Source organism: Netta rufina (genome assembly GCF_964035555.1).
Source record: "Netta rufina genome assembly, chromosome: 8".
Classification (NCBI taxonomy): Eukaryota; Metazoa; Chordata; class Aves; order Anseriformes; family Anatidae; genus Netta; species Netta rufina.
In genome coordinates, this window is record NC_140131.1 from 1,146,232 (window position 1) to 1,164,246 (window position 18,015).

At 39.8% G+C, this 18,015-nt stretch overlaps 1 protein-coding gene across 1 annotated transcript; it reads left to right on the forward strand.

The window, feature by feature from the left end:
* Positions 1 to 176: 176 nt before the first annotated feature.
* LRRC40 (leucine rich repeat containing 40) lies at positions 177 to 17,280 on the forward strand (the record flags this gene model as incomplete). The annotated part of the gene is made up of 15 exons (XM_084291135.1): positions 177 to 330; positions 616 to 797; positions 1,306 to 1,379; positions 2,294 to 2,423; positions 2,836 to 2,959; positions 3,786 to 3,928; positions 5,013 to 5,185; positions 5,498 to 5,588; positions 8,036 to 8,081; positions 10,511 to 10,619; positions 11,547 to 11,654; positions 13,246 to 13,356; positions 14,585 to 14,662; positions 15,403 to 15,588; positions 16,738 to 17,280. The coding sequence occupies 15 exons, from the start codon at positions 177 to 179 to the stop codon at positions 16,841 to 16,843; spliced, it is 1,815 nt and encodes a 604-aa protein (XP_084147261.1). The 3' UTR covers positions 16,844 to 17,280.
* Between the last annotated feature and the right edge of the window lie 735 nt (positions 17,281 to 18,015).

An 18,015-nucleotide genomic window follows, 5' to 3' on the forward strand; every position in this document is an offset into this window, starting at 1 on the left:
ACACGCCTGGCTTTGTACCCGCTCCCTCCCCAGCCCCAGGCTTTTTGGTGCGGCACCAAATGGCGCTGGGGCTGAGGCCGGGGCCGTGCCTCCCGCTGCTGCCTCCCTGAGCCCGGGGCGGGCGCTGGGCCGGGCCCCGCCACCCTGCGGGGCGGTGCCGGCGGCCGAGGCTCGGGATGGCGGCGGCGGCGCGGAGGGCGCGGCCGGGGCAGCCCCGCTCCGGCTTCGGGCGGGCGGCGGAGGAGCCGGGCCCCGCCGTGCCTCAGGGGCTGCTCCGGGCCGCCCGCAAGAGCGGGCAGCTCAACCTCGCGGGCCGCGGCCTCGGCCAGGGTGAGCGCGGGCGGGGGAGCCGGGGGGCTGCGGCTGCAGCGCCGGGAGGGCCGGGGGCTTCCGAAATACAGCGATAAGGGAGGGCAGAAAGATCTACAGGGGGTACAGCGGCCATAAGGAGCGCTCCCTGCCCTCCTTGCTGCCGCCTCCAGCCACGTCCAGTTGTCAGCTCTGGAGAAATCTCCAGAAGTGTAATCGTGTGCATATGGAAAGCACTCAGAATGGGGAAATTTCAGGGTGAGTAGCAGGTGTATTTAGCTGACCCGTGTGTGTTTGTGCTTGTAGTGCCTCAGCATGTGTGGCGGATAAATTTGGACACTCCGGAGGACGCCCATCAGAATCTCTCTTTCGGTGCCGCGGATCGCTGGTGGGAGCAGACAGACCTGACCAAGCTGATTTTAGCCTCAAACAAGCTGCAGCTTCTTTCAGAGGATGTCAAGCTTCTGCCTGCACTCACTGTGCTAGATGTACGTACAACGATCCTGCTATGTGCTCTCTCTGTAGGAGGTGGGACAGGATGGTCTTAGGCCCTTGTTTTCTGTTTCCTATGGAGGTGGATGTGTAGAAGTGCCATTGGTGTGTTCTCAGGATAAAGGTTTGTTCCATACCACCCTGCTGATACATCAGTTTATACGCTGGTAGTAGGCATTGTTCTGTAGAAAGATTTAGGAAATATTAATACGGGCACTGAAAGAAGATCTGGTATTGGATGCAACCACCTTTCATACGCTTCCCCCTACTTCATATTAAATAATTTAATGTCTCACTGCTTACTGTCAATTAAGTAGAATTTTGACAGATTGGCGGTTGCAGTGCTGTTATTGGTAATTGTATCGAGTCATATACACAACTGCTACTACTGGACAAAACTATTCTTTGTATTAGTTTTTTTTAATATCTTTTTGTCTTTTGATGTTGGGGAAGAAAACCTACAAGGTGCAAATTAGTAACTCTTCTAAAAACTCTATTTTTCAGGTACACGATAATCAGCTGACATCTCTTCCATCTGCTTTAGGACAATTAGAAAATCTTCAGAAACTCGATGTCAGGTAAGCACGTTACAAAACTAGAGCATTGGTTTCCAAGGTGTGAATGAGAGATTGTAGTACGACAAGTTTTGTTGCAGAAAAGTTAACTTTTGGTTTTTAAATAAACAATATTAATATACTGAGAATCATAGGTTTCAGGTCAAAAAAATATTTAGTTTTGTTACGATTATTCTGACTAATACTCAAAAGTCAGTCTCACTTGGAAGCTGAAAACTGGTATTTTGAATAATCACACAAAAGTAGTATCAAGTTTCATTTGCTTCAGTCTGACAATTTTGTTTTAAAGGATTAAAAATGCTTTTTTTTTTTCATGAATAATATACATTGGAAATAACTATAGGCCTCGTTTATGCTTTTCATAAGTTAGCATTCTTCAGTTACCAGGAGTAACTATGTAAGTTTGTGCACAAGGAGACACAGGGTACATTCCTTTTGTGTGTGTGAACTGCATTAAAAAATTAGATCCATCAGGAATATTGTAAATTCAGATGAGGATTAAAACTTGAACAAATAACCAGACATAATTTCTCCTAGGAAACCGATCCATTGCAGAGGGCTATAACAGCTGTAAGAGAGATTTTTCTTAAAGGTGATGGTGTCCTGAACAGCATTCATATGCAAGCTGCACTCTGAAAATGTTTCGCAGGAGCCTGTCTCACTGCAGCTGTAATGAACGGTCGGTCTGTGCCAATATCAGAATTTCAGGTGCATGCTGGAAATGCTTGATACTTGCTCGAGGGCCTGAACAGTTTGGATTTCAAGGGGTCATGGTGGCTAGGACAGCCCTGTAGGTATTAGGGTTGTAACGCTAGTTTGGATGGCATCAAGTGTAACAGAAGTTTTTTCATGCAGTTATGTTCTTAAAACTACTTAGTGATTGTTATTTCCCTTTGTTTTCCACATTTTAATACCAGCCATAACAAACTGAAAAGTATCCCGGAAGAGCTGATGCAGTTGTTGCACCTGAAGAGCCTTCTTCTTCAGCACAACGAGCTGAGCGACTTGCCGGATGGGTTTGGGCAGCTTGTCAGTTTAGAAGAATTGGTAAATTACAACTTTTTGAAAAATATTTATTTGCTCAGAAATGTCAATTTATCCATGTTTTGCTACTGCAAATGTAAATCACAAAAAAAAAAAAAGTCTTACATTGCAGAACCTTATGAATATCCCAGTCATTTATGTAGCTTATCAGCTATTACGTTTTTGTGTGTTTGCTCAAAACCAAGCTTTACTTTGGGTTTGCCAAATATTTTAAGAAAAATCAAATCCCATATGACCTGTCAGTCCTGGGAGACTTGTCTCAGCCATTCACATTTCTACCAGGGAGATCCTGAAGATGTCAGCAAACTAGTTTTAATGTTCTGCCAGTAATTAACTTTACAGTAGCAGTACTCATGGGAGACTTTAAACATCTCTCTTTGTAACCTCTTTCTCTCTCTTTTTATTTAATCTGCAGGATCTGTCCAACAATCATCTTACAGACATTCCAACAAGTTTTGCTTTGCTCATTAACTTAGTGCGACTCAACTTGGCTTGTAATCAACTCAAGAACCTGCCTGCAGATCTCAGTGCGATGAAAAGTAAATTTGTTTCCTCAGCTTATTAAGTGTCATACAGCCATTTCTGTGGTTATGTTCGGAAACTTGTTGTATGTTATTCAGGATTAAGACAGTACGTTTTGAAGGAGTTAAAGTATTCTCAAGAGCTCTAGTTCAGTGTTATGAAAAAAAATCAGCTACAGCTACTATATATCAAGCTTAAGTCCTCTCGTGGTTTGTGTTTCTTGACAAATGGAGCCCAGAGAATTGTTAGAAAAGCCTAAGGATTCCTGTTGCTCAGCTTTGAAGATATTAGCCTTAAAACTGCAATAAGCAATTTGACAAATGTTTTCTTTAATGCATATTTTGAGTGGAAAATAAAGCATAAATAAGAGGGTTGAATTCATTGGAAAGAGAAAAAACACGAATTTTTCACTGATGAAAAAATCTACTTTTACTGTTCAAATGTTAAATATCAAGCTTATTCGTGTCAGATGCATATTTGAATAGCCGTGGCAGATCTGATGGCAGGACCAGGTGGTAGATTGCCATCTTTTTTAAATGCTACAAAAATTATCTGCAGATCTTTCTGAGGTGGTCTGTGATATCAGACTGAATGTTTCCTGTTGTCTCCAAATGAGAACTGGTATCTGGTAGGGTCACTGGAGGCGTTCCAGAATGTCTGTGAAGAACGAATGAAAAACAAATGTTTTGTTTTCAGAAATGCTGATGCTAACTGACTTGATTTCTTCCAAAATTCCAATTGGCAAAATGTTTTTAGGCCTACATCAAAAAGCAGGAAATGTGTGCTTCTGCAGAAAACCATTTTTATTTTCTTTCTTTGTCATTTGCACACTTACTTCTGTAGGCTTAAGACAACTGGACTGTACTAAAAACTACCTGGAAACTGTACCTGCTGAATTGGCGAATATGGCATCTTTGGAACAACTTTATCTGAGAAAAAATAAATTACGTTCCTTACCAGAACTTCCCTCATGCAAACTACTGAAGGTAAGGTCTGAAATAGTTGGTGCACTGTAAATGTGTTTGCAGTAAACTTCTAAAATAATGATTGTTATGTCATGAGTTACTGTGAATCACTGCGGTCAAAAATTAAGAATTCCCTGCGTAGAATTCTGTTTAATATGTACCCATTTGCAATTACTCTTATTGTCCGCGTTGGTCTGTCCTAATGTCATTTGGAAGGCAAATTTACAGTGGTGCTCTTCAGATTTGGAAAACAAAAGAAATATTTAAGGAGAAGAATGACTGAAAAATAGATGTAATGTTGTCTGCAACAGTTGTGTTTTATCTCTGGCAACATCTTCTGGATGAATTTACATTGTTCACTGTATTTTTTTCTTTGTAACTGCAGAGAAAATATGCACTTGAAAGAATCCCATGTTTCAAATATTTTGTAGCCTTAGTTCCCCATATGTTTATAATTGAAAATTCCCTGGCTCAGAACATCATGTTTTTGTTGCTCAACTAACAGAAACATGATTGGGCCAACTGAATGCCTGTATCACTGTTGTTTCCAATGACCAAATCCATCACTGAATGCGGACACCTTCGTTCCTCCAAACTCTGAACTCAGCCTTTACAATCCCAGGCTATTGCAGCATTTTCTAACCAAGCTCCTGCTGCTGTGAGAAGTTCAGTGTCTGTAGGGCATCCAGTAGCATGCGTCTCTTTGGTCTAAAGCACCGTTCAGTTCTTCCATTGTAAGTGAAGCATTTCCAGTAGGGAGATGGAGAGCTGCCGTCTCAGCTTCCTATAGCTTAGAATTTAAGAAACTTCTTGGGTAAAGTAGTCGTTAACAAGTTCTTGACAAAAGCGGAGCAGATTTATTTCTAACTTGGACATGAAACTCAAAGCTGGGAGTTCTCTGATGGTTTCAAAACAAGCTGAGTTCAGACACATGTCCCCGGATCTTTGGAAGCTTTGATGTTTCCTGTGTAGATAAGTGGGTATCAAGATCTGTATCTTCTCCACGCCATATGTTTTGGCTAGTGCCATGATTTGGGAGATTAATAACTTGCAGGGTAATTTTACCAGGGTAACATAACTCTGTGAGGGATCTCTGTCTCCACAGGAATTACATGCTGGTGAAAATCAGATTGAAATATTAAATGCAGAGAATCTTAAGCATCTGAATTCCCTCTCTGTATTGGAACTGAGAGACAACAAGATAAAATCAGTTCCTGATGAAATTACTCTGCTTCAGAAGTTGGAGCGACTTGACCTTGCCAACAATGATATCAGTAGGTAATAATAAAAACCACATATGTCTGCGACGAGGCCTTGCTCAGGGCATCTACTGATGGCTCATTCTGTAGCTAATGTATTACGCTTTGTAAAATGTGATTAAAAAAGGACTTGGTTGTAAAATGGAGGAGCCCCTTCTGTGTTATGTAAATGCTGTGATCAAACTCCGCCTTTCTTAAACGTAATACATTCTGTATCTTCTTATTTGAACCCGGAGCTTCAGAATAGCAGGCCATCTGACAAATAATTGCAAGTGCTTTGGGATTTATTTTGAAGCTGCTTTGAACTGAAATGGGTTGTTTCTGTTTGCAGATTGCCCTATACATTGGGGAACCTTCCGCAGCTGAAATTCCTGGCATTAGAGGGAAACCCTTTGAGAACCATTCGAAGAGACCTTCTACAAGTAAGCATGTTTAGGTAGTGTTGAAAATTTGGCTCTGTTGCATACTTATATTATCCAAATCATGTAGCCAAAATATTATTAGAAAACATCGTAGCCTGCGCAACTTTAATCTGTCTCTTTTGTTTGTGTAATTCATGTGCTCTTTCAGTGGGAGTCTGATAAAATGCTTTAGATCGTAAGGACTGTGGAATAAGGGAGGTTGATGCTTCATAGGACCCATTTCTGATTTGCTGCAGAAGCTGTAATATATATTGCAAACAAAGCAACAGATGTCTGGGGAGAAAAGGATAAGGCAGCTGTCTGCTGCCTAATTCTGCTGCAAGTCACAGTTCATTGCAGTGCTAGGCAAGTTCTTTATGTCAGGCTTTTCCTAGATGAGCGTGGATTTCTGTTTCTCATTTCCTACTTGCCTGAATTAAGGATCTAGGATTCAATTTCCAAAGAGTTTTTGAAAACAGATGTGTTTTGAGCCATGACAATATGAGGTACTATGTTTTCTTGTGGATAACCTACACCTCAGATCTATGTTCTCTCTGTAGGTAGATGGCAAAGCGAAGGTGTGAGTTGTGCATGAGAAAACAAGTATGGAGGGCAGCAGGGAGGCTGGAGCATGGGCACTGCTGCTGCTATAGAATTCTCTTTTATTTTTATCTCAGCAGGCTCTTCTTGGTGGTGGTATACATTATTTCTTCTTTTCTGTGCTTTCGCCAGTGCTTTAAAATAAATGTTTCCAAAGCACTTGGATTCTCTAAATACAAACAACATCAAAGGCCCTCAGTTGAAATGCATTTTTGTAATATGTCAGAAATAAGAGGGAAAACATACGTATCTGATTAAGTGTGAATTGTAGTCACTGAATTAATGAGAACGTCATACGTGATTCTGGAGTTCAGAATTATCTTAAAATGTACATACAAAGGAGTCTGAGTTAGGGTTGCTTGGCTACTTCAGTTCTGCTGTTCCCTAGTATCTGAGGATTTACTGTCTTTCAGCAGTAAGACCACAGATATATGTAATTTTTTTTGTAAATATTTCTTATTTATACCAAACTACAGCTACAAGGATTCCAGTATGACATTTTTTACTTATACCATCTTGATCCGTTTCCATTACACTGGAAATTTATAGCTGGAATTTTATGTGCCTGACTAGATTTTTTTCCACTTGATTTAATAGAGAAATAGATAAATCTTGTAGGGTCCCCAGGCACTTGCTAGCAGCAGGTGAGTGCTGAGATGAAGGAGTTGCAAAGACGGGGGATAAAAGTATAGCCTAGCAGGCACAGATTCTGTCTTGTGCATCCCTGATTCATCTCTTCCTGTTCCTCAGGCTTCTCATTCTGGTCTGAAACCCACTCTTGTGTTTTGTTTTGCTTTGTTTGTTTGTTTTTCCAAAATCCAGTCATCTCTTATTAAATCCTAGTCTCTCCTATTTGCATAAAATTATCACCTGACTGCTGAGCTGTGTCTTACTGTCTGCCTTCCTCTCCATGAGCCAGATGACCATCACTTAACTTTCTGTTTGACCTTCACCTTTTTCTTTTCAGTTTCTCCTATATGGGCTCCTCTTGCCTTGCTCAGCTCAGCAGATGCCAAGTCTTCCTGTGTCTGCATTCACTCCCAATCTTCTCCAGCCTCTCTTTCTCTGTCTTCTGTCTTCAATTTCTGTCTGGTTTCATTAGATTCCTTGTGAGAATTCTTCCTTTCCCTTCTCCGTGTTTTCTTTTTCCCCTCCGCATTCAGATCAGTCTCTTCTCGTGTATAATAAATGTCAGCTAGAATGAGAAATGTTAATTAATGTTCACTGCTTAAGTTCAGTCTCTTCTTTTAAAACTTAGAGGAGAAACACTCAAAATCATGAGGAAAGCCTAGTTTTATCCTAAAACAGATGGGCTGGATGAGATTATGCTTAACTACTCAGAGATTGTGCAGATAGTAACTGCGTTTGACCAGTAGAGGTTGCTATGAGAGGATTGCCAATCAAATCTTTGGACAATCCAGCAGTTAAAAATCCATGCAAATACATAAACCGTGGTGATACAAACAGTTACTGGAACACTGAGCAGTCAGCTTCCCTGACAAATGTTAATTTTCTTCTCCAATGCAGAATTGTGTTAGACCTTTTAAGAGAAAACTAAGTTCTTTTGAACAGTTTTTCCTCACTCTTGGCCAAAGTCTTTAGATTAAAAGCTAAAAATGTGCAGCCTAAGGTGGTAACATGGGTCTGGGCATTTCCATCTGGAATAAACAACACTCTAAATAAGCAAGTTCATAAGCTACCACAAGAGAGTTTTTCTACACGACCTGTTAGGTAGTTTTTATAGTTAGCAGTGCTATGAGCTCTACCTGTGTGACTGAAATTGTCGTTCCTGATTGTCAGAACAGCTGTATAAATACTGGCTAGCAGATGCTTACTGATCTTTCCTTTTCTTTTCTTTCTTTTTTAAGAAGGGTACCCAGGAACTTCTGAAATACCTAAGAAGCAAAATCCAAGGTATATTGTTCCATCGCGCTGCATTTTACAGATAATCTTTCTAAGAAATTGCAATAAGCTAGAGTCTACTCAGGGTAGCAGTTTTAATCCAGTTTCCTCCAGTTTTCCCGCAGTAATAGTTTTCTTTACTCAACAATGTGCTCTTATATCTCACTGTTGTTTCTTTTTCTTATTCTATTGGATAATACTGAACAACAAGCATTCTTTATGGAGCACTGTCACTTAGAAAAATAATCTTAGGTGTTATGCCCTGGTCCCTTTATGCATTTTGGATGAAGAATTCCAGTAGCTTTTTATTTTTTCCTGAGCATCACAGGAAGTTTGTATAACAAGTTCTTCATTTTAAGCTTGCCATCTGTCTGCTGGCTTGGTCGCAGTATGGAAGGGCAGGTGAGATTATGCAAAGGTACTCTGTATTATTGATTCATTCATGTTGGAATGTGGGCAGTAAAGTCCAGTGATTCCCAGAAAGTATATGCATGAAAAAGTCTGCCTTGAAATCATGGTGGTGCCATAAGGTCCAGCATGTAGCTAACGAATAGTATAAAAAATTCTGGGGGAGAAAGTAGTTGATTATTTTAAAGAAAATTCTAATCTCGGCCTACTAGAATTCATCTTTCTATGACGTATGAGTCTTGATCCCAACATTCCCTATAGAAATAATTAAAAAGTCATAAAGCAGAAATTCAGATGGAATATCTCAAGATTAATTCTCTGGATGCCTGCTGTGTGTTTTTGCAGAATCTTCTTTTGGATTCTGAGATCCAACTGCATGGATTAAAAACCACCTAGCTGGTTGTGTATCACATTTCTCTAACAGATGCAGTACATTTTACTACCACCAGTTCTTTTTACAAAAAGGGATCAGAAGTTTTTAGTTGCTTCCGTGAATGGAAATCACTTTCCAGATTATTACCTGGGCCTCCCATTCAGTGAGATACTTTGCCTTTTTTTAGTTTTGTGCTGTATTTTCTAAGTAAAGTGGTGGAGATGACACTGTGTTTTTGATTATATAGGAAACAGGCTGTCAGAGTCTAAGCAAATGGCATCTTGAGGAGATGAAATCTTCTCAAAAACAGGATTTTTTTTTTTACCATCTTTAGAAATCTTCATCTTTCTTAAAATGTATGACATGAAACAGGCAAAATAACCGGGTTTGCTGATCATGTTAAATATCATATGGAAATGATTTTGCAGTGCTTAAATGGCAAAAAATGCTTAACTTCTTCATTGAGAAGGGGCCTTGATAAGACACATAGGCAACTTTTATTGAACATGGTACGTGTAAATTTGTATGCTTTCTGTAAGTGGGCTTTCTTTCCATCTGCCAGATGATGGCAGCATTAATTAGGTTACTGCAGTGTGTGAAATTGCTTCAAAATGCCCGATTCCATGCAAGTATAACCTAGTAGTAATTTCGCAAAAATTAGTTGGATGCTAGAGTACATACTCAGAAGCTCACCTGATGACCTATGACAGTTAATACAATTGTGGATAATAAAATAAGCTAATGTCCTGCATGGATGGCAGCGTTTGTGATTTTACTGTATCTGTTACAGCATCTAATAGGGAGTTAAACCAGTAGCAGTAACAGTCTTATTCATGTAGGGATATAATTGAAAAAGTGGCTCTTAAATCTTGGTTTTGGTTCTTCGTAATGTAAAGCTGACTCGCTGGGCTTAGGAGCAATAGTCAATTGACTTCTATTCATTAATGCCACTGAATTTCCTACAGTTCTGTTCATTTATTTTAATGGAAGCTGGGTTTATCATGCTTGGACTTCTGGGTGAGCTTCACCCTACTTAAGCATATGTTGAATGCCTAGGGTGTGATGCCGCAGCTCAGACATGCAGAGCATTTTTAATTGACTACATTTCTTACATACTCAAAGGAGCAAACAACTTTTTCATGTGGATTGTAGAGAGTAATCAAAAGGAGCTTTACAGAGGAGGATATTAGGAAGGTGTTTATAAATATTAATGTTTTAACTGTAATTATGGTCAGGTTTGCTGTTCTGCAGATAGTTGACCCTTATCACTTCTTGCCTACCTTCCCTGTTTCTCACTGTTTCTAACCTCCACACTTTGGAGGGTACTGGCTAACAAAAGCTAGCTAGTGCTAGCATACCAGGTATGGTGTTTAATGACCCGTTTTTTCAAAATCCAAGTCAATTCTTCCACCCCCCAAAAAAAGAACCACAAACAACCCAAACCCTGAAACCCCAAAATATATACAAAAAAAAAAAACTTATTAGGAAAATCTTGAAATAATCTGAATTAGATTATATGCAGTCAAGCCAGAAGATAGGCAGAGTTAAAATGGATGATGGCAGGTGACTAGGGACCCTAAAAAATTCACCATCTATGCTGCTCAGGGCACATCTAGAGCAGCCTGTAGGTTGTGTGACTGTCTGTGTGTGCTATCTCCAGATGATGGACCTAGTCCAAATGAGGAGCCTCCCGTGACAGCCATGACTCTCCCAAGCGAGTCAAGGATTAACATGCACGCCATAACTTCCCTAAAATTACTGGAGTATAGGTAAGTGTTTTATATTGCCTATCTTTAAATTTATAGGAAAACCTGTGGGACCCTTCCAACTTGGATATTCTTATATTCTTATATTTTTTTTATTTATTTTTACCTCATGGTGTTTACCAAACACTTTTTGAATTCTGATATATTTGTGCATTTTTCACTTTAATTTGAGTGCTCAGGAGTAGGCAGATGTGATTGCAGTGTGTTTCACATCTCGTTTTCTTTTTTTTTGGCCTGTGTATTGTCAAATACTCCACGATAACATTCCTTTTAACTCATTGAAATGCTTAATATCTTTAGATGCTTTTAGAAGCTTTTACACTTCCTTAGTTATTATCATTAAGTCTCAAAAAATCTCCTGGTGGGTGAGTATTTCTTCAGTTACTTCTTAAATGTAGCCAACAATTTAACTTGTTAGGCTAGGAAAGGGGAATAAAACCCTGCTTGCTGAGAACTGCTGGGTGAAATGCACAGTCCTGCAGAGAGCTGGAATGTAGAAGGGGCTGCACTGTAGTGGAAGGGCTGGGATGGACGCCTTCAGTCTGCTCAGATGGTCAGAGGCTCCAAATTCAGTACGTACCTGAGTTACAGCGGGGGGATGTTTTCTCAGCTGAGAGGAGGAAACAAGTGAAATGCTGATTTACTCCAGTTTCTGGCCCAATATATGGCATTGACACATTTGTTGATGTAGTGACCTAATAAAGCTCATAATGATTTTTCCTAAGCAAGATGACAGAGCAAGATGTCAGCTAACATGGTGCAGGGATTGGTAGCTTTTTCACAGCCGTCCTTTCAGGACTTTTATTTTAGATATTTATGTATTTCTTTTATTGCTCATCTTTTTCTAAAAGAAAATGAAAATGTTTTGTTAATAACTAGGAGATGATTAACATGTTTGTGTAACTTGGGTAAATGCTTTCTGTTGTTCAGTGAGAAGCAGGCAGCTGTGATTCCTGATGAAATGTTCAACGCGGTCAGAAGTAATCCTGTCGCCACTGTCAACTTCAGCAAAAACCAGCTGACTGCCATTCCTGCAAGGTACTTTCAGAAAGATCATCCTTGTTCGTTTTTATTCTGCCTCTGTTCCTCAGCGTCTTGTGTTGTTTCCACTCAAGCATATTTACACTTCTTCCTCTCTCTGTGTACACACACACAATGCAATTGAGATGCTGAAAAATGTGCTCATGTTTCTGGTACAAGTAGCCTGCAGGTGGGTCCATTTATTAGCACAAAGATCACGGTAAAAACAAGCTTGGCTCTGCTCATCGGTGCTTACATTATACGTTGTCTTTCATACTGCTTTTCTAAGCATTGTTGAAATGAATAGGGGTGGACTCTGATGTGACTTCTAATAATTATGAAGTGCTGTACTTAACTGCAGGCTAGTATTGTTTTCCTTGCAGAGTGGTCCTTTTCCCATACGAAGATAATCTGTGTGTATTCACCACTTTGTTAGGTGATAGCTTCGGACTATTGCAGAGATCCTTTTTCAATGTGGTTTCTTCAGACAGTTTAATTGTGAGGTTTTGGGGTTTTGTCTTCGGAAACCTGAACAATATCCATGCCTTTTTTCTTGATAGCTATTGTCCCACCACAGCACTGGATATTATTGCACTTGTTCCTTCATCCCCAGTCAAGGAAAAGCTTTCTGTTGACAGTAAGGGGAATAAATACTCTTATTGCATAAGGAGGAGGCTTACTGCATCTCTGTAAGCCTAAGAGCATCATGACAGCTGATTTTTAAGGATACCACCCCACTCGTGGGGATAACTTACTTCCGTTCTTGGACACAAATGTGCTGAACGTTTAACCTTTTGCACATAGAACTCGAGGAGGTGCTATCTCACATGGAGAAAATGTCTTTTCAGTACAATTTAGTGTAGCAAATCAATTTAGTGAGATAATGCTTGCGCCGCCCATGCTTTTTCGCTCTGTGAGAGTCTGTTGCATTCAGGGGGAGGAAGGTGTAGGTGTGCAGCTGCTAGGTGCAAGGGAATTCAGTGACAATCCAGATAGGAGAGGCGAGTGTTTAGTTCATTTAATTACTTTCTGTTTTTAGGGTTATGACAGACATTCTGTTGTCAGGATTCAGCTACTAACTTTTTGAGCTTTTAAATGCTTTACATCAAAGCATCTTAATTTAATATAGAAGCAGAAAGAATAGCAAGAAGCAGCAAGTGTTGTGTTTCTTGCCGTTTGTAACAGCAGAAGTGTTGAACAGAATCAAAAGATGGAAATAAAATGGCAATCTCTTTCAGTTTGATTGCTTAAAGATGGATAGTCTTCCTGTCAAAGCACTTGCAGGACTGGCGATGGAAGTGATTGTCATTTCTGCCATAATTTCTGAAATCTCTAAACTGCATTTAAGTGAGTAGGCTTTCTTAGCAAATTTACTCTCCTAATAACTTTTTAAAAGTGCTTCTGAGCTTTGTTTTTTACATCAAGTGTAACTCTCCAGGATGGAGAGTTTTCAGAGGTGGTTTCTATAATCTTCACAAAATTGCTTCTGAAACATCAAGAAACACCAAATGTTCTTGATTTGTAGATTTCTAGAACGAAATATTTTTTTCAGCAACTTAGAAGGCAACATGTGCTTACGTAGTAAAAGGATTTTCACGTTGGGTTTCAGGATCGTGGAGCTGAAGGACTCACTTTGTGATCTCAACTTTGGCTTCAACAAAATCTCATCTATTTCCTCGGAGCTCTGCATGCTTCATAAGTTGACACATTTGGATATCAGGTTTGTGACGTGTGTTGGACTTCCTTTCCCAGTGACTTGTTTTCGTGCCTTTTTAAACCAGCCATCTGTTGCAGTGGAATAGCAGTACTGAAATAATTTTTCATTTCCCAAAACAGCTCCGTAGCAGCTGAATGACCGGCAGATCCAAAATAGCAAGTGGCCTAGATTCAGGCACTGGTTAAAGCACAAAACAAGTGGGCAAGCTCCAAGATTTGCTGTGATGGAAGGGCTTGCCTCAGTCACTCAGTGGTTCTCAGAGGTGTTAAGAGCGTGTTTAAAAACAAAACAACAAGGAAAAAAAATAATCCTGGGGGATATCTGGGAAGTAGGACAGTGACTGTACCAACTCTGGTGTGCTGCCTGAACCTGCAGCTGTCAACTGGGATCTTATTGCAATACAGCAAGATACTTACTGTCATTCTTCCTTGCATAACTTCTGAAATATGCTCAATGCATGTGTTTAGACCTCAGGGTTAGCTTGCTAGCATTTATTATCTTGGCTGTTTCACAAAATGAAGAGCCGCAAAGCAGAGTGCAGAGACAGGTTTGTACTTTGGCTTGGTTTAAAGTAATCTGCCTGAGGTATGTGCTGCTGGTGGAGGAGTTCTGCTGAAGACTGCAGAAATGGATGATAATGAGAGACTGATGAGGGGACAAGGTTGAATATCTGATTAAGGATTTAGGCCTAAGTCTGGGCATCTTTTAGTGAGTGGCCTTTATTTTCCTGTAATGAGACTTTGTGTCATGTTCAAGAAATACCTTGTTGGTCCTTACAAAGCTCTGTCTTCATTTTATTTAAGAATGGCTTCCTGTTGTGGGAAACTGTGCAGTAACAGTAGCCATAAACGAGTTTGTTAGAGCAACTGGATAGCAGGCTAAATGAATTTTGAAGAGGTTTAGAGTTATCTTAGTGATTCATGTTGGCACCAACATCTGGGCTGTTTCATGAGATTTCCTCTGAAACCCAAGTAGCAGAATGCCTGCTTCAGAACTGTTAGATGCTTTGAAATGCCTGGGAATCTTTTAGAGAACAGGCTTTTATGTTTTCTTATTGGCAAAAAATGAAAATGCAAACCTGGTTTGAGCATGGTCTTGATCCATTTACGAAGCAATATAGTGGTTTAAAAGATCACGTTAACACTGATAAATATGCGTATTCCGTCTGTGGATTCTTAATTTAAACATCTTAGAAGTTAGTGATTATTCTTTGTCTTCGTTTGATACACAGAAATAATTTTTTGACATCTTTGCCTGAAGAAATGGAGGCGCTGACAACACTACAAGTAATAAATCTTTCTTTTAATAGGTGAGCAACTGTTTTTTTGTTTGTTCCTCTTTTTTTTGTTTTTGTAACAAAAAAATCAATATAATTTTAATGTGTTGTAAGGTTGAGTAGGGACTTCATCAGCTAACTGTGAGTTTAAACAGTTGAAGAGAACGTATTTCTTTACACAACGGTAATATATTTTTGGAACATCCTGCCACAAGTTTTTGGAGAGAGACAGTAGAAACCAGTTAAAAAAGGGTTTAAACAATCTTGTGAATGATAAATCAAAAAATGGCTTCCAGCGGGACTATCCTGCAGCGTCCCTAACACAACAGTTCTGGATGATGGAAAAATACAAGGGGAGTGGGCCACAGGAAGCAGCTGGGAGGTGGCCGTAACTGATAACTGTAGCCACCGTGCTGGGCTGGAAGCATCTTCCTCTGGCTCAGCAGGGCAGTTGTTAAGTACACAGGAAAACGACTGCCCATTGCTCTCCCCTCCTTACACTGGAGAGTCCCCTTCTGTGTGACACAAACTGTCATTCACAGCTGGCCTGTAGTTCTGCTACAGGTGCTGAGCTGTCACTGTGCAAATTCTGTCCAGCTTTTTCACCATGTGCAAGATAATAATAAAATAATCAATGCTTTCTCCTTCCAGAGCAGCACGTTTAAACATTGAATTTCAGTAAACAACACTAAAATGCCATCTCACTTAAAAGGCTGTTAATTTTTGAATGCCTTGTTTCTGACTTTCATTTGTTTTTCTCCTTTTTACTGAAGGTTTAAAGTATTTCCCGGTGTCCTTTACCGCATCCTAGCACTGGAGACCATCCTGCTCAGTAACAATCAGGTTGGGTCCATTGACCCTCTGCAGTTAAAGAAGATGGAGAAGCTTGGAACACTGGACCTTCAGAACAACGACCTTCTCCAGGTGCCACCAGAACTTGGAAACTGTGAAAATCTGAGGTGTGTACTTTAAGTGACGACATGTTTTATAAAAAGTATATTCTGACTGGTTTCTTCAAGGCATGTTTTGTCAGAGCGTAAAGGGTTTAAAAAAAATCAGTCTTATTTATTAACAAGAAGATGATGCATAATAGTATGTAGTATCTTGAGGTAGTCTGCATTTGGAGAATATCTCCAACTCCTGATACTAATTGCTGAGTTCTCAGCAGCTTTGACCACTCACCTATCTCAGTATGAGTGTCTTTATCAGCAGTGTATGTTCACTGTGTTCCAGCTATGGATGAAAAAATTAAAAGAACTGAGAAAAATGCCAGGATACCTAAAAGAAGTATGAAAAAAAAAAAAAAGGAAGGTTGTGTTGGTTTGTGAAATGCCATGTCAGAGCCTCAGTCAGTTACCTTGTCTGTGTGTGTGTACACTGCTGGTGTGCCTGCGGACGAGCCTGTTGGCCAGGGGGGTGAGCCATAGCACTGCCTGTCAGTAACTCCAGTTGGCTCCTGAACTGTGTAAATAAATCCAATTGCTAGAAAAGAGATGGAATAACACTCTGTAAATAATAATGCTCATATAGGAACAAGGCTGTCAATATCTTCAGTTACATACCTCAAAACCAGTTGTGGATAAGTGGTCTGTCTTGTCAAAGATAGCAGATTATTGTTAGTATGGTTTTCTCCTTTAAAGGGCACTTCTCGAGGGACTTAAAAAATACAAAATAAAACAACCCCTCTGAACACAAACAAGCAAAAAAAACCTCCACAGACATTTATGTTTAGCAAAGAGTGAGCTAGCAGCCAAGCTAGAAAATGGAGGGTTGCAATTTAACCCAGCTTTTCTGTTTAATTTTGCAATGTACATACTTCAGGAGCTCTTTTTCTCACTCTGTATTTTGACAGGTTGCTTTAGAAGTGGGGTATGTGTGTATTGTGCATCTACAGTAATGTACCACCACTGATTTATTAGCATAAATTAAAATTCAGATGTCTCTAAAGAAGATAGGTTAGTATGAAGTAGGGTAGCAGAAGTTAACATTTTTTGGAAGAACAAAAGAGGAATTACATAAGAATTTCAAGATTCATAAATCTATCTGCAGTGTGTGTGTGGTACAAGGAAAAGCCTTCATAAAATAACTCGGCATCTCTGTCTTTGCAGGACGCTTCTTTTGGAAGGCAATCCCTTCCGCACTCCCCGAGCAGCCATTTTGGCAAAAGGGACAGCTGCCGTGCTAGAGTACCTGAGAAGCCGAATTCCTACCTGATAGTCCGTTTCCCTCCCAGACTTGTGAATCGAAGTACAAACACAATTCTTCTCCTGCCTGACCAAATGCTCTGCGATTATATTGCCTTCTTCCTTCTTTGTAAACTTCTTGTTAATCTGGCCCGTGCCATAAAGCATTTGTAATTCTGTTCATGGTTTGCATGTTAAGAAAGAATTCACCCGTGAAATATTTCCCCCTCAAGGCTGCATGTCTCAAGAGTGCATTTTAAAATACCACAACCTATGTTTACACTTTTTTTAATAAAGAATACAGTTGAAAGCTGCATTTAGTAAGAGAGACAATGTTTTTCTACAACTAAGCTATTTTTTTTTAAAGAACTGTAAACACCAAAGTACTTGAAAAAAGGTATAAGTAAACTTACTGATTTTTGTATGCCTGTTTTATAATCTTCTGTAAGGTGCTTGGTCTCTCTTCACTGCTGCCTCAAACAATTAGTTACTGGTCTGTATGTGGTGAAATGCTTGAACCCTTAAACTGTATGGTTCTAAGAACACATTGTGAAATGTACTGCAGATTGCCTGCATGCCTCACGTAAAAGTAAGCAAAATGTGGTTGCTATTGGTAGCTACTCTGAAACAATAAATGTTTGCTCTTGGATGTGTGTTTTCTTTCTACGTTTTTAAGAACGTGCTCTAAATTTTGTAGCCAGTGGCATATAGACATTTAATTTTTTTATTTAAACACACTTCAACATCATGAAAGTGATCTCTTTATTTGTAACAGTAACACATCATCGTTGTTAATAATATAAAGGAAGGGCTGCTTGATGTTACTTGCTCTGTGACTGTAGATCCACTGCTTCTCTGTTAGACTGCCACAGGCCTGTGAATTGACATGAAATTGAAGAGAGATCTATCACATGGATTTCCACTGGTAGGGTTTTTGTTTGTTTTTTAAACTACGCTAAGTATTTCCATGATGGCATTTGGATGATTGAACTGCTGCTGCTCTTAGCCCTGAGACCCTGTCTTTTGTTTCCCTGTCCTGTGTAAAGCATTTGTACCACAGAGAGCAGCAAATCCTGAGCTTTTCTTCCTAAGAGTGCAGATGCTGCACTGCCATATTTGATGTCTCACCAGTAGCGATGTGCTGAACCAGTGGAGTTGCTCAGTTTTCAAGTCTCTCTCTGACATATCTGTAATTATCTGTAA